The sequence below is a fragment of the Borostomias antarcticus genome (genome assembly GCF_949987555.1).
Source record: "Borostomias antarcticus genome assembly, chromosome: 2".
Taxonomy (NCBI): Eukaryota; Metazoa; Chordata; class Actinopteri; order Stomiiformes; family Stomiidae; genus Borostomias; species Borostomias antarcticus.
The window spans coordinates 30,584,863-30,608,114 of NC_140235.1; the positions used below are offsets into that span (position 1 = coordinate 30,584,863).

General features: G+C 41.0%; 2 protein-coding genes across 2 annotated transcripts; one reads left to right on the plus strand and one right to left on the minus strand.

Annotated features, from left to right (window-relative positions):
- Nucleotides 1-3,924: 3,924 nt before the first annotated feature.
- On the minus strand, nucleotides 3,925-7,760 carry zic4 (zic family member 4; the record flags this gene model as incomplete). The annotated part of the gene is made up of 3 exons (XM_084454354.1): nucleotides 3,925-4,361; nucleotides 6,611-7,228; nucleotides 7,337-7,760. The coding sequence occupies 3 exons, from the start codon at nucleotides 7,758-7,760 to the stop codon at nucleotides 3,925-3,927; spliced, it is 1,479 nt and encodes a 492-aa protein (XP_084310480.1).
- A 4,579-nt stretch (nucleotides 7,761-12,339) lies between these two features.
- Nucleotides 12,340-14,516, plus strand: zic1 (zic family member 1 (odd-paired homolog, Drosophila); the record flags this gene model as incomplete). The annotated part of the gene is made up of 3 exons (XM_084450164.1): nucleotides 12,340-13,306; nucleotides 13,807-13,970; nucleotides 14,319-14,516. The coding sequence occupies 3 exons, from the start codon at nucleotides 12,340-12,342 to the stop codon at nucleotides 14,514-14,516; spliced, it is 1,329 nt and encodes a 442-aa protein (XP_084306290.1).
- Nucleotides 14,517-23,252: the final 8,736 nt, after the last annotated feature.

Consider the following 23,252-nt stretch of genomic DNA (forward strand, 5'->3'; position numbering starts at 1 on the left):
CATTGAATGGGGGGGGGTAGAAATGCTTTCTACTCGCAGACTGCTAATCCCCTATTAAAAGGGCTTTGTTCAATAATGCACGACAGTTTCCGGAAGTAGGATTATCGCCTCCATTATTTTGCAAAGAAATTATATTTCACACTCAAATGAGTCTTAGAACGCCACAGTATACCGCTGAGGCGACCTGGGACAAGAAATTAAAATGGGTAATTTTCTTTTGCTGTGCAAGTCCAATACCTTTCTTGAAATAATCTGTAATTAATGTGATGAATATGTATTGCAAAGGCAATATCCGTGCTTCCATTGGATTGGAGTTCCTGCCACGTAAAATTGATATACAAAGCATTATTCATAGGTTGCATGTTTCTGTCGGAACCAACCTTGGATTGGAAATCCATAGCAAAATATCATGTAATTGTATCAAAGTTGTTTGTAACATGCGAGTACCAGATACGATGGTGGTATTAGGTTAATAACCTATGATTATTCAATATCCATCAATTGTGAATATGTTTTAAGCACGTGCTGGCTCTATTTTCAACTTTCGACAGGTGCTCTATTGCTATATTTCTATTCTTGTTTTAAGCCTCTAACAGAAGAGGCGGAAAGAGTACCCCTCATTTCTCTCTCTCTCTCTCTCTCTCTCCCTCTCTCTCTCTGTCTCTCTGTCACACACACGCGCGCGCGCACGTAGGCCTATACATACAACTGCAAGCACACACACGACTGAAGAAGGGATGGCGCCTGCATGTTTTTCCTGCTCACCAGCCGAAATGTCAACTATTAGACCAAGAGGCCTCGTGTTGGTCGGAGACACACACACACACACACACACACACACACACACACACACGCTCACACACGCTCACACACACACTCACTCACACACATACGCACGCGGAGAGACACGCGCGCATAGTTAAAGGGTCTCCGTTCTTGACCGTGTTGTCAGAGGTTTGTTACTGGCTGCACTTTAATTAATACCCAGAAGAAGTGCTGGTGTGGCTGGCGTGGGGAAGCAACAGGAGATGACTCCAACCAAAACACTTTGTCAAAGATGAGAAAAGAGGCTGCGTCAATATAAAGGCCTTCTAATGAAGGCCACACGGCTCTCACTACGCTGCACGAGGAGCCTCTTTCTGTTATCTTAGCCCATGTCTCCAGTCTATGATGTCGTCATCGAGTTAGAGCGTCACCATAGTATCCAAGTACATCTTGGCCTATATACAACTTTATGTAAGAGTTAATAATAGTTTGTTGTTGCTCAGCGCACATGCATGTAAACTTGCAAGACATTAAATTAAATGGCCATGTATGAACACGCAATAGGTCTCTCTCTCTCTCTCTCTCTGTGTGTCTCTCTCTCTCCCTCTCTCTCTCTGTGTGTCTCTCTCTCTTTCTCTCTCTCTCTCCTTTCTCTGTAGGCTATATATAAATATGTGTGTGTGTGCGCGCGCGCGCGCGTGTGTGTGTGTCAGTTTGTTTGTTAAAAAAGGCATGCACATTTATAACTGTTGGTCATACGTTGTAGTGTTAAATATAAATTGTTTTACATGGCCCTTGTCCTTTTGACGAGTGGAACTAAAAGCTTTGGACGGCTCCACAGAAAGGAGGCGAACAAAATCGGTGACAAAGGCAGCTTTCCGTGTCATCAACGTCGTTTAGACGACATGGAGGAATCCCTCTGATATTAACTCCCACTTCAAAGCGCCCTCGTTTGAATTGAGACCGAACTATCCTTCTCCCTATTCACGCACAAGAGCTGGTGCCATGGAAGCATCGACTGTTTGGTTATTTTTATAGTGTTTAGTCTCCCTCTCTTTTCAGTGTGGCACTTTAATAAAGTAAACAGAAACCAGAAAGGACGAGCCCTAAACGTAGGCTATCAGATATTATGTGGCGTAACCACCCACCAACGCCTATTGGGTTTATTTGAAATTTGGAATATATTTGCTTTGCTACAAACTGTCTTATGCCCTACAATTTATTTATTTATTTGTGTGCATGCAGGACGTATAAACACAATTGCTGAAGTTGACACCTATGTCAAAATGTTTGTTCTACTCAACATGGAAAGCATGCATTGTCTATTGCCTATAACGTATTTGGTAAAGCCATTAGGCTAACCTACGGTATTTGAAAATAGGCCTATTCGTTTTCGACAGTCAACTAAAACAAAAGGTTCCCATGGTCGTGCCCGGAAGGCTATTTTGTATTTTGTGAGCCCCTCTCGTACTGACGAAAGCTGAACTAACAAGAATGGCAGCTTTAATTCATAAGACGTCTCCAAGCAGCAATGCAAGTCTATCATTGTGTGAAACAACTAATTCCATCGGCTCTTTTGATTGTTGTAATATATTTATATATATATATATGATATATATATATATATATATAGCAAAATAATATTTCTCTTTATGGAGCCCATAAAGCAAATAGATTACCGTTTCGTACCCCATGGGAAGCAAATATTACATTCTTTTGAACAGGCTTTGGAGTCCACGGACTTGGCCCCATATCATTCGAGTTTGACTCGGCTATTGCTATAGAAATCGTAATTCACCATGAGGATTCACCGTCGTGAAGAAATGGCTCTTTGTACAAAAAGTTCTTTGAAGTCTGGATGAGAAGTTAGGCTTTCATCAAACTCTGCCCGTATAACCCCTGCATAAAACCTCCGTTTATCCAAAAGAGATATAGAGCTTTCACGAACATGCAATGTAGGCCTAAACCATGGGTCTACACCTGTAAAAAACATATTAAGATTTTTAAGATATAAAAAAATATTGTTTTATCAGTCCCTTAACTTGTCGTTGGAACTTGGCTTAAAGTTGGCCAAGTTGGCCAACTGAAGTGGGCTAAAACTGGACAGCGTCTAGGCACATTCTTAAGAGGGGATCTGGCTATAGAAAGTGACAACCAAAAGATACAATCGAAGCTGCAGTCATCTCAAATCGTGTCTAATCGTGTACTTAATATTAATGGCACCTGCATTAATCCGCGATGGCCAGGCTAATATTGATGGAGGAATCAGTTGAGACTCACCGTTCGTATAGGCCTACTATGAACAAATGTTTCAAGAGTCGATAAAACAAGCTGAAGTGATTTAATTTTAGACCGAGTAGCTTGTAGTTAACAGTGCATTTATATGGTTAATATTTTATTATTGTCCCGAATAGTATTGATGTTTATCAGGAATAGGTCAGAAAAGCAAAATGTCGTTTTTATCATACACGATTTATTCCCAATACTGACAAATTACAAGGCGATTTGGTACACAGTTCGAGTGTACACTCGAGAACATATAAAAAGGCATCTCACCAATTTTGACAATACAAAATATCCACCAAATGCCTAGGTTGATCAAACATTTATAAATGTGAAGGCAATATCAAATAGACCATATATGAAAACATTTCAATAAATGACCCTCAGCACAAATGAAAATATGTCTGTATGAAACTTAGAACATTTAGCCTATACAAATAATTGTAGCAAACAATAGGCTCATAAAAAAAAGCTTAAAGACAGAAGCTTACAAAAATTACTGTTCACATCAACACATCGAAACTCAACAATTTACAAATGTACATTTTTCATATTGAAACACTTTGGTTCGATAATACAAAAATGTCAGATTCAAAAATAAATTAAAAAGATAGGCTATTGAAGTCAAAACTCAATGTACAAAATAATACAGCAACATGCGTACATTAAACCAGTACCAGATATCGAAAGATTTACAAACATATTTCAGATTTCATTCAAGGGCTTTGGGGGTGGAGCGGGGGGGGGGTAGGCATCGGCCCAATGCCACTATTTTGAATGACTGAACATTTAAAAATAGACCTTTTGGATGTGTTCACCTTTTCAAGTCAAATAGAAAATATCTTAATATTCGATGCATTTTCTCAACCTAATTGGCTAGTATGCGTCCCTTGGTTCGGGGTTCCTGTAAGGCGGCCCGTCTGAGGGGTCAGGTGTGGACGAACCGCTGGGTGGAGTATGGGTGCCACTGGCTCCAGAGCTGTGACAGACATACCACTCGCTTAGATTGGCGGGTTGTGACGACGCAACCGGTTCCGAGAGCGACGAGGCCCCTGGCTCGCGGCCCAAGTCTGATGAGGGGGACACTAGTGACGGGGTTGAAGATTCGTAGCCTGAACTCGGCGGTGGAGACTTGCAGTGCACTTTCATGTGTTTTCTCAGTGAGCTGGGGTGTGTGTAGGATTTGTCACAACCTCTCACTTTGCAGTTGTAAGGCTTATCGCTTGTGTGCACGTGGGAGTGTTTTTTCCGGTCACTGCTGTTGGCAAAACGTCTGTCGCATCCGTCAAACTCGCATTTAAAGGGCTTTTCACCTGCAATACAAAAATAGAGATTAGGTTGTATCCTCAGCTTCTTTATTACACCCACAACACGTGAAGGTCACGGATTGTCACCTCTCTAGTTAAATCTGGAAGAGAAATTCCTTTATCAGATTGGAAGTAGGCCTATTGATAATTTTGAGCATGGTAGACTGTCTTCTAAGTACGCAGATAAAACGGGTACTGCTGCATTCTATCACATGCAGAAATAAGGGTCATAAAGTTCATTCTAACTTACTAGCTCAGTGATTTACAATGATTAAACTTAGAAGAAACATCTGGTTCCACAAGCAAACATGTACACCCGCATCCATGACTAAACCATCTGACACCATGACCAGGCAAAAAGACAATCTGAATAAATTACACTGCCATTATCCAATGCTGATTTCTCTCATAGGCGCACAACAAGCGACGTGTAATTTCTGTAGTCTAATTATACTTGGGTGTTGAATATCAATTTGACCTTCAGCTGTTGGACTGAGAGAGCCAATCAAGGATATTAGTGTTCTACAAGAAAACGCCGAGGAGCAGAGCCCAGGGGGAGACTGAGCCATAACCACAGTTTCAGGTTTTAAACACGATACCCAAGACCAGGGCCCTTGGGAGTCAACACACGCCGAAATAATTAAACAGATTTGTACTTAGTAATGTGAATAAGGCATAGACCAGGCTAAATAGTAGTCTACATGGTTGTGGATGCAAATACGACCACCAAAAATATTATAAGCTACTGTATTTACAGGTCACTGTGGAGTGCGATGTTGTGAGTGGACAGACATGTGATTTTATTCCATTAAAAAACACTTTTGTGTTTGTGTTCGACGCCCCAGGTAGATCTTTTTTCAGGCAGCCATGTCTGTTCTATAGGACAACTGGGCTACTCGTGTTCGTATTTCTACTAACCTTGTATTACATAATGGTTATCAATAATAACCATGTTATTACGGCATGGCAACGTGACGCACGTGTCCAACGAGTAACGGAGAGTGCAGCGTCTAAAAAATGGTCAGCGTAGTAGAATTAGCTACTACCTGTTACACTGCTGTGGCCCCTCCCTAGGCGCCTGTTTCTATCGACTTGTTGCTTTGTCTAGCACGAGCGTTCCCAAAGCAAAGTCATTACTGCTTTGTAAGTTACCATAATAGGCTTGATAATAATGTACAAGTTTGCCATTCTCCATCTTCTTCTTCAATTTGCTGTAACATTTGGAGTTTGTGTTGCTGCTTCTACAACAAGCATCCCTACCTCATAATGTATACCAATGAAGATACAGTACTAACATGTTTTTATTTATATCAATAATAATAATATTAATAATGATAATAATAATAACAAGAAGAGTGCAATCCTTGACAACACGAACAATTAATAAATCTTATTATAAAAACATTAGTTGATAGATTTATTTAATGGCTGAAACATTAGGCTATATATTCTCTAAAATATGTTGGATCCTATCTATAAGGTGCCAGAACCGAAATATTATGTTAAATTAAAAAATTAATAGATACATGGACCACACATTGTAGAGGTAGACTACATTCTGAAGGCAGTAATTTAAGACTGAATACATCTGCAGCTTTTGTTGAGCTTGATTGATATTGCTTTTCTCTATGAGGCAGTACTCGGGCAGACCTGTGGTAGGCCTCAGTCTTCGATTTGTGTTGGCATAAACATGACAGTGCACACGTCAAACGCCTGAGTGAGATGTAGGCTACTAGAATTTCCGAGCACTAACTTCTGACCACTATGAAACTCACAACACTTTGGAAATTAGGTTGATCAACACACACACACACACACACACATAGCCTACACACACACACACACACACACACACACACACACACACACACACACACACACACACACACAGAAAGCTAATCCTCCTATATGGACTATGCACATGTCACTATTTGTGCAGATGCCACCCATAAAAGCATTGCTCCAAATATCCCATTTAGTCAGTTATTAGTTAACACACCCAAAATACAGCTTAAATCAATATTTAAATAAACTGGAGGATAAACACATAAAAAGCAGATAAAGGTTTGTTTATTTAGCATGCTACTAGTGGTTTCTTTTTTTTTTTTTATCAATTGGAGAAATTGTAAGGTATAGCATCTTAAATATAGGCCTATTTCATAGAGATTATTAATTAAATTAAATTCTTAACCTGATACAAACTGTGAAGGATACATTATTTAAAGGTGCCTTTGAATACAAATGAAGTCGCTGACCTGTGTGTGTCCTTTTGTGGATCTTAAGGTTCTCGGATCTTGCAAATACTTTTCCACAGCCGGGGAATGGACATGGAAACGGTTTTTCTCCGGTGTGCACTCGAATGTGATTTACAAGTTTGTACTTAGCTTTAAACGGTTTTCCCTCCCTTGGACACTCTTCCCAAAAACATATATGGTTTGCCTGCTCGGGTCCTCCGACATGCTCGACTGTCACATGCGTTACCAGCTCGTGCATAGTGCTGTAAGTTTTGGAGCAAAGTTTCTTCGGCGCGTGCTCCGGTTCCAGCCACTTGCAAATGAGTTCTTGCTTTATCGGCTGCCTCATGTAACGGAAAAAGGCACCGGCTCCGTGGTGGTGCGCGCTGAGATTCATGTTCAGATTCAGACCGCCGTAGCCATGTAAAGGCGAGGCGGAGTACGGGTCTGCCCTGGAGCTTGCCACTTGACTCAAGTGATCAGACCTAACGTACATTTCTCCGGGTATTCCTAACCGTATTTGTCCATTCAAGGCTTGGCCACCTGGTGCTCCGTTAGACGGCTGTTCGTGATGGAGTCCCGAGAAAAGGGTATGGTTTCCGGCGTCGGGGTGATGACCATAGTGTCCCGGATAGCTACCTGTTGTTGAGACAAACATTCCGTGGTGAGAGGTTGAACCAGGAGTCTGGTCGGTCAGCACTGGCATGGCTTGAGCTGTCAGATCTCTTCGAATGAGGAAATCCCTACCTGCGGATAACGCCTGGGCCGTGTGAGACATAGAATAGGGGACCGTCGTCGCCTGCACCGGGCCAAAAGCTCCCGTTTGACTGGAGACCACTTCACTGTGGCCTGCCATATGATGATTGTGGTGGTGATGGTGGTGAGGATAATGATGGGCTGGGCTGATTTTGAGGGCCGCGGAGTGCCCCATGTGTTCTGGCCCGAATGGACTCGGCCCCAGGCGGGGTTCCGCAGTAATCTCCCCAGGGTGCGCGTGAGCCATTGAGTGTGGATGGCTGCTGAACCCCGGGAAGCCTGTCACGCTCTGAGGGGTATGGTGGTGATGATGGTGATGGTGGTGAGCCCCTGCCAAGTCAACTAATCTCAGCGCCGTGTTCCGTTTGGAAAACGTAGGGTCCATCACAGGGCTTCCCAAAGCATCCACGCTCATTACTCCTAATTTTAGAATAACTTGACAGCAGGCAAAATAATAATGATGATGACAAATATATTTTAATCGCAATGAAAAATAGAGGAGAGAAAAAAAAAGTTTTAAAGTTTAGATTCTATCTCAGTGCCTACATGGAATCCCATTCGCTTGAGAGGCAGCAGCAGGACGCTTTGATATACTGAATAGAGATTCATGGTCGGCGCTGCAGCCCGCGGAGCTAAACAATCACCCTGCGTTCTAATTGGTCAGAGCCCAGTGATTGACGTCACTTGTGACAGTTTCCAATGCGAAGAAAAATGTTTTAGTGACAGCAAGGAACAACAGCGCCTGCGCAGTGCCTCGGGCTACACTTGTGGAGAGAAAAAAGTAGTTGTTATGCAAAGGTTATTGTACTTTAAACTCATTCTCAAAAGTTAAATCTTTGCTCCAGAAGTGTAATCGCTTGTTCTGCTAGTGTGTCCAGGAGCTATAGGCTATGCAACACGGTGCTTTATAACAGCGATTTCCATGATTTGGTTATGTGATTAAAACTAAAAGAGACATGCTCAATATGCAAGAAGCCACTCTATGGAAGTTGTATGGATCATACATAATTCAGAGATATCTTAATTTCGTTAGCCTATATAGCTAACTGATCAAACTACGACATAATTAGACTTTACGCACGTTCCAAAATTTGCGCATCAAAGGAAATCTTCACAGAGTCTGTCTTCCGGACAAAATAAATATTTCCCAGTGGGAGTTGTACGCACACACAGGTCAGAAAAGAGACGTTGAGATAAAGAAACATATTTACATGTCCTCCCACCCGCCCGTCCACAACTATTCCTCACGCATTTGCAGCTTCCAGCACTTCGGGATCCGTTTCTCTGTGTTTGTGAATGGGGGAGCGAGGTCTATTGTCCCGAGAAAGAAGTAATGGAGCGGACCTGTTGTTATGATCCGGGGTAATTTCACTCACTAGCCCTGCCGGATTGAGACCCAGGACTGGAGAGGATCAGGGCGCAGGAGGTGGTGCCATAGCAAGGGCGCACGGAAGCGGCAAAGATTTGAGGCCAAAAATAAAACTTGTCCCCATATGGGTTAAACTGTTGGTTATACAGTATCGAGTGGTCCACACATGAAGAGAACGGCTGTCCAAAGTATAAAACGTAATCTTTTGATGATTCACCGCCATAGTATGAGACATCGATGTGACCAATCGTCAGCAATGAATCGTAGGCTACTATTTCGCATTCGTTTCCTTTTTTGAACTGTTTGGGCTAATGCGTTTGTAAACCACAATAATAAGCGAATGCTTGACAGCGAGTGGCCACATGCTACACTTTGTCTCGACTGAGAGGCAAAAGTTATGTTTGGTGACCAACACATCACCAAACACTTTTTAAAGTTAGCCTACTGTTTGGACCATGTAGACCGAGTTCTAACATGGCATGTAAATACAATAATTTAGTAGCTAGCCTATTTATTTTAAGATAGAATAATATTGCCATTTGATACTGATTCAATTCAGTCCTCTGGCGTTTAGACTACACATGACGCCTGCCTAATTTTGATATGTCTTATACGCCGCGAGGCTAAATATCAACATGAGCACAGTTTAAAACATACCAATATTACCAAATTGTCATAGCCTTTTGCCATTAAGGGAAATATTGATGCATGTTAGGTAAATGTTTTAAATGTCTAATGCTTGCCGACTTTTCCTCAATTAAATCACTATAGACAAATACGAATTGTTATGTGAATTGACCCAAAGGGCAGTCAAACAGATTAATGTCAAAAATCACAACTAAAAGTGTCCATAGTAGTCAATAGCCGATTTTGTTGTCTCTAAGAGTGATGGGTAGTTCAAAGGCAGTTAACCCGTATTTTTTGGGGACAACTTTGTGACCATGGTCTGAAGTAGTCTGCTTCAGTAGTAGTAGCAGTACTTCAGTAGTAGTAGCAGTACTTCATATTTAGTGTCCAAGTAAACAACTTTGGCATTAGAAATGGATATCAAAGTCTAAACATTAAATTATTTCTCATTTAGCCTAGCTACTTGGCTAAACAGGGAGATCAGAAAAAAGTTTAAAACTGTCTGACACGAGAATGGTAAATGTGGTCTCCCTGTTGATAACCATGTTTTATCATTACCTCAGTGGCCGTCGTCTTTTTGACCATGTCAAACGTGAAACCTTGATTTAGCCGGTAGCCTATGTTTTGCATCCAAATTAATATTAAGTCTCTTGGGAATTTTGAATTGACATGTCAGAAACCTTTGATGACAACTCCATGTCCAGCACGTCATAAATAAGTATATCTTATGAGGTAGCATTACTGATCCTAAAGATGTTTATTAAATGCCCTTTGCTCCGGGAGTAGTCAGGGTCGCAGCTGTACTATTCAGGCATTTCTGGAACATGACGCGTAACGCAGGACTTTGAAGTGCTAGGCCTATTTCTGTTCCAAGTTGTGCTCGAATATAAACAGCAAGGAAGTGGGACACAGGACAAAAACAGCGCATTTCCTCAGATCCATTACATAGTGAGATGCATGTGAGATGCATACTTTGTTTAGCCAATTGTAGGCTTCCCTTACCACCACAATCAGCACAAATGTATCAAATGACCCTCACTATAGTTTGAACTATTCAACGTATTCAATGTGTTTTATTGCACTCCATATCAATATTAATAGAAACAATATCCATAAGGTCTATCCGATACAACACATTACTATAGTAGGCCTATATGCCCTAAGACATGAGTCAGGGTGATGAGTCTAAAGGTAGTTATAGCAGTTACATATTTTTTCCACCGTCAAATCGGATTATAGAATATGCATAACTCAGCAATATAGCCGCGCAATGACTTGGCCTCTTCTGGTGTGCATCAGATAAAGTAACAGTGCAATCATGCCCTTTAAGATGCAGGCCTATGCCTTTGTATTTTATCTTTTCAAAGTCACGTCTATACGTGCCATTCTTACCGTTCTCCACCTGTTGAAGGCTCCCTCCAAATGTCTAACATTTGAGAATTAGCCAACACACTCCTTCTCCTCCCTCGGCCTCTCAACTGTGAATTTGGGACTGTCGAGCAGAAACCAGCAGCCAAGATGCTATTTTAATGGCTGGTAAGGCACATCTGTGCATGCGGCTTTGAACTCTAGCAGCCGGAGGTTCCTGTAGAGAGCGCCGCAAATCCCACTTGGTAACTTCGACAACCCACATCGGTTTACACATGCAATGGTTATGCCTTTACTCGCCCGCAAAAAACGTGTAAACTACACAGACAATACTTAATAGTTATATTTGACAAAACAATTGGAACACTTTGGATTCGAGAAACCCTTATATGGTTTGTAGGTTAAGGGTAGTGATGTGAGAATACAAAGCTGATACCTCTTTCTGGCAGTTCAGTGAGGGAACGGATAATGCAAGGGGTTGTGTGGGGGGGGGGGGGTAAACCTCTCGTGCAGCCACCTCTCGTGCGTCTGAAATTACACATTTTCTGTACATTTTGACAACTGAAGTTTAAAAAGGAATTTTTTTAAAAGTTACTGGGCACACGGCCGTCTTGTTTTGGCTACTTTTGGAACCCACTGTCCTTGTGACAACTTGGATGCTAACCCACTCACACTGCACAAGTTTTACTCCTATATCTGCACGCATCATTGGGGCCTCTGTGCTCTGGAATAGGAAATCAGAGTTTAGATAAAATTTGATATGCAAAGCATTTTCCACCCAATGTTTTTTAGATTAATACACAGACACAGAGAGAGAGAGAGAGGGAGAGAGAGAGAGAGAGAGATAGGCTACATTATATTACATTTTTGGTAAGTCTACTAGGCTATTTCGTATGCACTTGAACAACGATGTCCATCTCTAGCCTACTTTGGGCTTAAAACCCCTTTGGGCTTAAAACACTGTATTACGAATGTTTTTATTTTGTTTTGCTTCAACGTGTATGTGAATGTAAGCAGTAGAGTTCGACTTCGCAGTGAACGCTGATCTCCGTTTCCATATAGCCCTTTGTTTCTTTATATTTCTCAACTTTTTGTGTTGTTATTCAGCCTTTTAACCAAATCCTCAGTCAGCAATCTCACAATACTTAGGATTGATGATGTAAACGGACCAATAGGAGTGTGGGCACAGCACCGCGGATTGTTATTTGGTGAGTGGATGTTACTCGGGGGAAGACGGGATTCTCCAATGAACGGCCGAGAACACGGTCACATGACACCCCCCTCCTTTCCCATTCATCAGGGGTGGACTGTGTTGTCTTTTCAATTCATTTATCTGCAGGAATGATTGCGACTATCAGTCTAGAGCTCACCGCCTGACTGAGGAGGTGAAAGTTTCGCCACAGGAAGATAAACCGCAAAAGACAATATTGTACATGATTTGCGTGTGCATCGGATGAGAACTAGTGGGGGAAATTCCTGTCCTGTAAAAGTAAATAGAAAATCGCTGGATTGGAGTTTGCTCAGCTCAGTGAGGTCCGAGAATTTTTGCAGGTAGAAGTAGGGACTAAGAATATCTGTGCGTGATTTTTGATTTCTCCTCTCAGTCGTCTCAGCAAGTCAAGACTTGAAGATGCTCTTGGACGCAGGACCTCAGTATCCTACCATAGGAGTGACTACTTTCGGCTCCTCGCGGCATCACTCAACAGGCGAAGTCACAGAAAGAGAAGTGGCTTTGGGGATAAATCCGTTCGCAGACGGGATGGGCGCTTTCAAAATCAACCACAGCTCGCATGATCTCGGTTCAGGCCAAACGGCGTTTTCCTCCCAAGCACCCGGCTACGCAGCTGCTGCCCTCGGGCACCACCACCACCCGACACACGTCAGCTCTTACTCCACCGCGGCTTTCAACTCAACCCGGGACTTTCTCTTCAGAAATCGGGGCTTCGGAGACGCCACCAGTGCGCAACACAGTCTCTTCGCATCCGCAGCGGGAAGTTTTGCAGGACCACATGCACACTCAGATGCCGCGGGGCACCTGCTCTTCCCAGGACTTCACGAGCAAGCCGCGAGCCATGCGTCCTCAAATGTTGTTAACAGTCAAATGCGGTTGGGCTTTTCGGGGGACATGTACGGGCGAGCCGACCAGTATGGCCACGTTACCAGCCCGCGGTCCGACCACTATGCTTCGACCCAGTTGCATGGCTATGGCCCTATGAACATGAATATGGCCGCACATCACGGAGCAGGGGCCTTCTTCCGTTACATGAGGCAGCCGATAAAACAAGAGTTGATCTGCAAGTGGATCGAACCAGAGCAACTAACGAATCCGAAAAAGTCGTGCAACAAAACTTTTAGCACGATGCACGAGCTGGTGACCCATTTGACGGTGGAGCATGTGGGGGGACCGGAGCAGTCGAACCATATTTGCTTCTGGGAAGAGTGTGCCCGAGAAGGAAAACCATTCAAAGCCAAATACAAACTTGTGAACCACATCAGAGTGCACACCGGAGAGAAGCCGTTTCCATGTCCTTTTCCCGGCTGTGGCAAAGTATTTGCTCGATCGGAAAATCTAAAGATTCACAAAAGGACTCACACTGGTAAGATAGCCTTATCTAAGACGTCTATGCATGCATTCAATGGACTGGTAGGCCTATTGTTATTGTTAATGCAGACTAGCCTTTTATTTGATATTTCTGTAATTCACTTATTGTATTAAGCCTGTGCATGCACTTATTTTGAGAAGAGGAGTAGGCTATACATGCTATTTTAGGTGGGAATTTTTTTTAAACTCAAAAAACAATTGCAGTGGGTGTGTGCCTATAGGCCCTATGCTTCTCTTAATAAAGTAAAACATAAAAAAAGCCTAAATATAGAGATAAATACAACATGCTTTAAATAAATAGGCCTAAATAGGCCTAGCTCCTACATAAATAGCCTAAATGTTATTCGTGATTATTTGTATTAATTGTGAGTTTAAATGGCCTAATGAAATAACGTTTTACTTATGGAAATGAAAACATCCAGAGTTTTAATTCTGGCGATCACACTTTTTTTTTCTTTGTTTACATATGACTTTAAAATGTTCTTTGTTCTGTAGGTGAAAAACCCTTCAAATGTGAGTTCGAAGGCTGCGACAGACGGTTTGCAAACAGCAGCGACCGCAAGAAACACATGCATGTCCATACGTCTGACAAACCCTATCTCTGCAAAATGTGTGACAAGTCCTACACACACCCCAGCTCACTCCGGAAACACATGAAGGTAAAATGTTATGTTTATTACACATTCATAGCCATTCATTTTCATGAATTTATTTACAACCTTGTAACATTTTTGTGAATGTAAGTTAGCCTTGTGCAGACAAACCATATCCTGTATTATGTTGCCTCTGTATACACTTGGATGCCATTGCCAGCCGCCATATCCCGAAATATGTGATCTCACGTTATGGGAATGCAATTGGCCTCTCAGAAACGTTCCATAAACCCCAATCTTCATACTGACGATAAAGATGGATGACAGGCGCTGTATTTTTATAATGAATCACAGAATGTTCAACACAAGCTCAATAAAAATTAAATTCACTTTTCCTCTTGTGCACCATCGCAGGTTCACGAGGCGACCACTCAAGGGTCCCAGCCATCCCCAGCGGCAAGTTCAGGGTACGAGTCATCCACGCCACCGACCATTGTATCACCGTCCACAGAGAACCAGAGCACCAGCTCCATCTCACCAGCAGCGTCGACAGTACATCACACGACAAGTCACAGCACGCTGTCATCAAATTTCAATGAATGGTACGTGTAAATATTTCAGAAAAGACTGCAGAATTAAGACTGCTTGGAAACCAAGACTTAAAAGTCAGCCTTTAACGCTTGGACGAGAGAAAAAAACGTGGAGGCCAAAATGGTTGATTAACGGCCGTAGCAAAGAAAGAGAACAATGCATGGACAAGGTTCAAGGCCGGCTACCAAGTTTTACCTTTTTACTTTATTTTCTTTGGGTCTTTATATTAAAAGACTGCACACAGGAAATCTCGAAATGCATGCTATCTGCGGGTAGTGGCCTGATTTTTGTACATAAAGATTCACCTAGTTCAAAATGTAATATTTTATTTTGTAAATACTTATATCACAGTTTAAGGGAATTTGTGAAAATGTGGTCCCTAGATATATGGAAATGAGATGGTTTAAGAATATTGCGATGAGTAGACTTGGTTGAACAGAATGTTATAGTTAATGTGTACCAAATGTGAATTACTCAGTATTACTACAGTCTACACGTCGACCTAACCGACTATTAGTATTATTGTGCTTTTGTATTCAGTGCAACATTTCGTCCAAGGTCCAGTTTGAGTAGCACAGTATCATTGTTGTTATTTAATGTCATGTCGATAAATCGTGTAGTGAAAGCCTGAAACTCCGTGTCAATCTGTTTATGTACGTGATAAATATAAAAAGCTATCTGTCCATTGCCTTGACAATTGCAAGGAAGTATTACCTGTAAATAGCTCAATTTTCCATATCTATCCGCATGTAGAGGACCGGTAGGCTAACACATGTTAGAAATGATCGGTAGGCTATTTATGGAGAAATGCGCTCGTATGTAAAATTTAGTTTACAATAATGTTTGGTTACATTTCGTACAATATTAAAGGATTAAAAATACAACAACCGATTGCCTTCAACATTTTTGTTCTCATAGCCTTTTGTAAGCATGACTGGATAACCGAGTGAATGCATGTTCATAGCCTATTCAACTTCAACAAATCTGGGAAAAAAAATATTTGAAGAGAGGACTGAGTAGGACAACAAGTAGCCTAGGACAACAATGTAGGCCTTTAGCCTATATTTTGGAGAAAAAAATATTGGAATTGTCATGGCTCGACACTGGCTGAAATTCGACACAGACATTTCAATGTAGCCTATTTCCCTATAGCCTGTTTAATAGGGGGCGACAACGTATTATCTCTAATAAAGATACGCCTATTGAAGCAGGTTTTAAATCACATCATGGTCACCCATGCAGCTTTTAACAACTACCCTAATCTTATAATATAAATGAATGTTAAGTAATTTGATTTCCTCTCTGTCTGCCTTCTTCTGTTTATCCAAAATTAACATGCCAGACGTTGCCCTCGAGTAATGTGCGAATTAAAACGATTAATCGTGACGGTTGCTCATCAGTGTAAACTGGATAGTTTATGTTGCTCAATTGTTCTCGAATCTAATTTATTTTCCCTGTGTCGGATTCCATAGTTTTAGGAAGTGTTGAGGAGTCAGTGTTGGTCTTTGTTCCTCGTTGCAGCTTGCTTGATCGCCCCATTAAGCAGAGATCACATCAACAGACTCCAATGGTCATGAGCGTGTTTAACACTTCCAGTGCCCCAAAAGCGACAGAAAATTGAATTCACAATCAGTCAATTTGCTGATATCGAAATCGACACATTTAAAGGAAGAAGAATAAATGTTCAAATCAAAAGTTCCAGCAGAATAGTATAATGTGGAATAGAAAGTGATTTTGTTGTAGGCCTATAGGCAAGATTATATCATGTGTGTGTGTGTCACTCTGAGCAATAATATGGCAATAATTATTCCATTCCAGTGAATCTCTGAAACTATGGGTTGAAATATATTCTCTCTCTTCTGTCCAGTTGGTCAAACAGTGAGCCGGTGTGACGTAATGCATGTCGTTTTTTTTTTTTTACTTAATTTGAAAGAAAAAAATAAGGAGGACATTTCAACAGGCGTTAAGTGTGTGTGTGTGTGTGTGCGTGCGTGTGTGCGCGCGTGTGTGTAGAGAGAAAAAGAGAGAGATTGAACATGGCAGAAATTCACGATATCTGACGTGGTTTGCTTAAATGTATTGAAATGTATTCATATTTTCTGTTATGGGCTATTAACTTTTGAGATAAATGAAGGATGGCAATAAAATGACTTTTTCGACTCTATTTAACACTATCTATCTAGGTTCTAGTGCTGATACATCTTCATTCACGCACCGCTAGAACAGCCACAGAATAGGATGTTACGTAGGCTATTGATCCATGCAATGAGATGCATTCCTTCAACTCGTGTTGGGAGAAAAACATCCATTTATGTTGCGAGGTCTGCTGCCAAAGAAAGCTACGATTGGTCGGAATTATTGCCAATTCTGATGTTTCAACCAGCCAGACCTGCGGTATGGTGGCTGGTTTTGTACAGCCTTGTAGCCTAGTCAGAACGCTAGATTTGGCAACGCTATGGTAATATTGACTTGCGCATGGCGTGCCCTAAGGTCCAGCTAGATAAGCAAAATGTAGGCTTATTTTTCCCAAGTTCAAGGTGTCCCCAATTAGGCTATTGGCAGCGTAAAAACATGTCATTGCCTAAGCCTACAATTATTTGAAACAGATCAATGAACTATCAAATCGTAGGTGCTATAATCAAAGCAAAAAATAAACATTTGAACCACATTTAATAAATATGATTTTGCTTATATTTTCTCCGGATATTCTATGTAGACGAACTGTCGTAGCCTACCGGATAACAGCCGGGTTAGTCTACTTAACAGTACAGTTGGCAGTCTTACCATACCATACCAATTTGCTCGTGTTTTTTTGGAATTTAAACAAAATTCATATTTATCACAGTTTAGCCTGCACCAATTACATCCTTAAAAAGAAGATGAGAGATTTTGACTGCATCTGAATATTTCTTAACAGCTGACAGGCCGAAACCAACACAGAAGAGCGATTGAAGGGCGCAGGCGCTAACACTTGTCTATGAATATTTATTACTCACACTTTAACTGATCCAGTAAACCGATCCCGTCTTGCGTGTGTGTGTGTGTGTGTGTGTGTGTGTGTGTGTGTGTGTGTGTGTGTGTGTGTGTGTGTGTGTGAAAGCAGCAAAGCTCTAACTGGATGAATTGTAGCATACTATAGAAACGGAAATTAAAATAAATAAATTGCAGATATGGCCTCTGTGGGTTAGACTTAGAATACAGTTTAGGCTATTTAGCTTAAGTTTTAATTTCAAATTAACATAGGACTAGCCTACTAAAAAAACAAAAAAAGCAGGGAAGGGGAGCGGGGGTGGCAATCTCAACGCAATGATAATAATAATCACTATAATGATATCGGCCAACAGAATGGGTTTTGAAATATCATTGCAGTTGCCCATTTCTGGGCAATCAAAGTTAGCCGATGTAGTTTCCCTTCCGACAGGGTGATGCAACGATTCCTGAGAGACAAATAGGGCTTAGGTTTGACGTAATCATCTCAATTATCCCAACCAAGACCTTATACGTGCTCGTAAAGTTTGGAACAGAGAGAGAGAGAGACAGCCCAACTAGTTCAGTCAAGCGTTGACCCCAAAATGTGGAGGCGACTGACGCGTGTAACCCGAGAGAAGGAGAAAGCTGTAATGCGCCACTTGATGAATGGGATGCCCATGTCTGCAAGACCCAAGATCTCTGCCCATCTGCTGTGAACAGTGTTAACTAAATTAATGAGTGAAACATTTACTCTTAGAGTTGACCTTCGCTATTAGGATGTTAAGTCAAAAGTCAGATGATATTGTCACAGCATGATTGCATGCAATGACCGAGGACCACATGACGTAGGCTATCTGGCCTATTTTTCATGAATTGAAAATATTACTACATGAAGTTCACGTAGCCTACGTCACTGAAATGTCATGGGCTATAGCACTTTGATGCATATTAAAACGTTTGTTTGTGTGTGTGTGTGTGTGTGTGTGTGTGTGTGTGTGTGTGTGTGTGTGTGTGTGTGTGTGAAACAATGATATTGAGGTGGTTTAAGTTGTTCATAAAATATTGAATGCAGTATAGTGTTATTCTCTAACCTTCCAAACTATTAATCAAGGCCATGCAAAGAAAGACTTTCACCGACATAAATCAAGCAGAAGCAACTGCCAAGGACACTTCACATTTCTTTCACCAAACCTTGATTAAATGATAGTCTATTTTCCAGGCTGCACAGCATGTGAAGGATTTAGTATACTGGATAAACTTGGTTGCACGAATGTATATGGGCCTATATTTCCGTTGCGTTGTGCTCTTTCCGAGGCCCATATCAGTTTGCATGTATACAGTGTCTGTATTACCAAGCCATACATACATTGGACGTCGAAGACGATCCAATGAGCTTCTCAGGTTGCCTTCCAGCTGTTGACCAGAGACGGATGTGTGCGAGGCTGTGTGCTGGTTCTCTGTAAAGGTAGTTGGGTTTTTTATTCTGTCCTGTTCACGCAGGCTACGCTTGCCCTTTGGATGACTTCGTGGCTGTTTACAAGCGAGTATCTCGAATGCGCCAATCTCACGTTGTTCTGTGTGTGCGCCTAGCTGTAGTGAGAGTGAGTGCGTCAAAACTCAGTTGAATGCCATTTGTTGATCTTTCGGGGGGAAATGTGCTTCCTCGGAATTGTGAATTTGCAGATGGAAGGACGAAAAGTCAATTTAATCGGATAACATATTAAATTGATATAATGTTGCCATCCTTGCTCCACAATATACACGTGTATGTGGGCTATTGATTACATTATTCTTACATTAACTTATTGAAATTGTGCCTTTCTCTCTCTCTCTCTCTCTCTCTCTCTCTCTCTCTCTCTCTCACACACACACACACAAACTGCAGGTCTGCTAGGCCATGTGATATTTGCCACCATTTTTACAATCAGAATGTGTTGCACAGTTAATGAAAGGGTCGTCATCGAGTGTGAGTCAGAGTGCTTCCTGGTGATTTCTGTTGCATTAGCTGCATGCTATTACGTTTAGACCACAGAAGACTTGTAGAGGTGCTGACATTGTCTATGTCATCACGTTCCCCTGACGTGTTGCTAAATGGGGTCATTCCAATTAGTTGTTTGTGACAAGACTACACTTCTCACTGGGGTGTTCACACTTCTTGGGCAAGAAGATTATCAAGTCCTACAGGACAATATAGACTCAGACGAACTATCATGTTAGGCCACCAATTCCACTGATCATTTTATTTTCTGCCATGAACAATATTGCTGACTAAAAAAAAAATGAAAAAAAGATTCATTAGCATTGAAAGTTTATTTCAGGTTAAGCATTTTTATGTTATAAAATGGGTATGCAAGTGGTTGAATTGGGAAGTATTTTATCAACACGTCTTGGGAGCAGCTTGTGGACATCTGCTTATTTAATTGCATCTCATCAGAATAATCATGATAATATCTTGAGGTGAGGAGGCAGTGGCTTGGAACGTTCAGATAATGACACTTGAGCATGTGCACATCGAAAGGTTCTAGAAGCATTAGAAATGCAATTTAGTAGATACATTTATGTTGCATTATGCTACGTGAAATGTAAATTGCAATTAAAGTAGTCCTACTGCATCTAGGTTGGATGATTATGCTTCAAATGTGTCCCTGCTCATATTCATTGTGACTCAACCAAGCAAAGGGACCAGTGGGATATGTTTTCAAATTGTAGACTGCTTCATGTGAATAATCTTGGCTTCTGAGACTCACAGAAAAAAGTTGTTGCATATCAAATAGGTCTATAGCCTACTAAACATCGTTAGAGATGTCATCACTAATGTTTACATTCAGAAAGGATGTTGGCTGAAGTCTGACACCCCCAACTTCAGATTTTTGTCTCTAGACAACATAGATTTGGCCCCTAAGGGATTTATCCAACTCTTCCTAGATTAGATTCAGACATGGATATTTTGTAAAGAAATGGTTTCCAATTAACATAATCACTGACCTCATTAACACTGTGCATTGAACCAAGGACCAAAGAACCAAAGTTTTCTCTTCATGCAATTATCTATTTCCTCAAATGATTGTTGTTTTGCAGTAGTAGTAGTAGTAGTAGTAGAAGTAGTAGTAGTAGTAGTAGTAGTAGTAGTAGTAGTAGTAGTAGTAGTACTGTAGTAGTAGTAGTAGTAGTAGTAGTAGTAGTAGTAGTAGAAGTAGTAGTAGTAGTAGTAGTAGTAGTAGTAGTAGCAGCAGCAGTAGTAGTAGTAGTAGTAGTAGTAGTAGTAGTAGCAGCAGTAGTAGTAGTATAGTAGTAGTAGTAGTAGTAGTAGTAGTAGTAGTAGTAGCAGCAGCAGTAGTAGTAGTAGTAGTAGTAGTAGTAGTAGTACTGTAGTAGTGGTAGTAGTAGTAGTACCTAGGCATTTGTTTGAGGGAGAATACTGTATATTAATTTGAATTGTTATTATACATTTTCACAATTAATAGGATCCTTATTGCTTATTGCCTTATAAAAGTGAAGTGTGCAGGTTTAAGCTGTCTGGGGTATCAGTGGTATTGCCCAACAGCAGGGCTGTGGTGTGAGCAATGTGAAGCTATCTTAAAACAGGCTTAAACAGTGAGGGTCCAGTTTCTTATTTCAGTGTCAAAAACCTTTTTTTTAATGTCAGTGAGTGGAAATGTATGTATTCCATTTTCTTGTAATATAATTCATTTATTACATTTCAAATTACAAATTCATGTTTTCATATTCCACCAAAACCTCACAAATATTTTGGCTACATTCTGCACACTGGCTCATGTCCATTGGCACTTCAAAACAAAAACCACCACCATACACACAACGGACTGAAATGGTACCCACACAATATCAGGCAAGAATCAAGTATCACAATACCATTTACAATGAATACCATGCCATCTGAACAATCACATGATATGTCACATGTTCAGTCATTTCTATTCACACCAGCACAATTGATTTGTGACTTTATAACTTGAGCTTGAGTTAATCTATTTGAGATTGAGACTCTACTACTGCTTGTGATCTAGAAAAAGTGGCTTGAGACCCCTATGGTGCGGTTCACATTTCATTAATGTTATGTGCTCAATCATGCAACATAGAATGTACTGTACACTTTATTTTGGCGCAATTGCAAGCAATAATATTGGGTGGAGATAGGCAAGCCTGCTTTCTCAAAAAATATGCTGTGTCATCGCAAATTTGTAGAAGCCAAAAATGTGTTTCTATCCCTAACCCTTCAATGTTCATGCCTAAACAGAATGCTATTGATATATTTGTTACAGGCAGCATAGCCTGTAGCCTAATCACAAATAAGTAAACAGGCAACGTTTCGGTGTTGTGTGATTTTGCAGCGACTCTGGGTGTTATGCATGAAATGCATTTCTAAGTGTTTTGTTATGAGACAAGCGCTGCACAAGATGGTAGCCTGGGCAGCAAGAACATACAGCAGCTTATCTTGTAATTCAAGGGTCCGAAGTCCGAAGCCAGCAAACTGCAACCCATATTGCTCTACTTCTGGCTTTTCTACTAAATCTACCTCTCTGAATTGAATTGCTCAAATGTGTCTGCTTGGTAACACATTTCTAAGCGTGCTGTAGTTAGACCAGACCCCCATTGATACATTTGTTAACACACTGTTAGAAAATGCATTTATAAAGTAGAGAATCATATCACTCTTGTTACACTGTTCTTACTCATAATGAGGGTAATGTAAGGCATTACTGGTGTCAGAACTACATTGAAACATTTAGATATACTTTACGCTATTGCAATTTAAAACACAGTGCTCACCTCCTTGAGACACAAGTATCAATCAAGGGGACAATGGTCCTTGTTTGGACCTGGCTTGAGGTAAAGTAGCATTACACAATGTACACCCCACCTGATCATTTCTGTTAGCAGTGGGGTTTAAAGTACAGTATATACCTTTAGTTACACACCTGAAGTAGGGACCTTTAGATACAAACCTGTTTCTCTAATTTCAACCACTGACCTTATATCTTTATATGATATAATCCCACACTGTCACTGAAAAGTATGACTGCATCGCACATGCTACTGGAAAACCCATAATCAGAGATAGAACTGATCTGAAGGAAGATTAGCCAATGACATCAATGTATCTATTCACCCATAGGAAATGAAGGCTCACAGGTGTGAGTCAGACTTATCTTCTACTCTAATCCCTCCATCCCGGGAGCCAGGCGTGCATAGGGTAAATTAAGGAGGACACATCCTCTGAACTGAATATAACGCGAAGTCTTCCAGAATCAATATGGGACTATTATGCTAGTAGTCTACTACTTGTCACCAACTTGATGACGTGTCTCCAATTGAGTTTGCATTCCGCTGTTTGTGACTTCTGAATTTATTGTGTATTCTGTATTTGAATGACTGTTGGCAACAAACTGTCCAAAAATTCCAAAAGCAACTATGAGGCAAAAATTCATATTTTTTTGAGTTCCCTAGGCTGTGACAGACCTGATATTTGTCAAGAGAAAGTCTTTCAATTTCTTCACGTGTCTCCTAAACTTATCAGTGAATTATAATAATTCCTTGTAGACACACCGTATGAAGTGAAGCTATCACTTGCCTTTTCCAAATGAGGTAGACTATGTTTGAAAGCTGCCTGTACACATACATGAACAGGATTAAAATGTCTTTAAACAGAATAGCGGGCATTACCAAGGGCTTAAAATATACCAGCCGCCCAGTTAGTAGTTAACACCTGACATTGTAAGCAACAAAAGACAGGGCAAAACGAGGCCCAGCAAGTACGCCTCCACA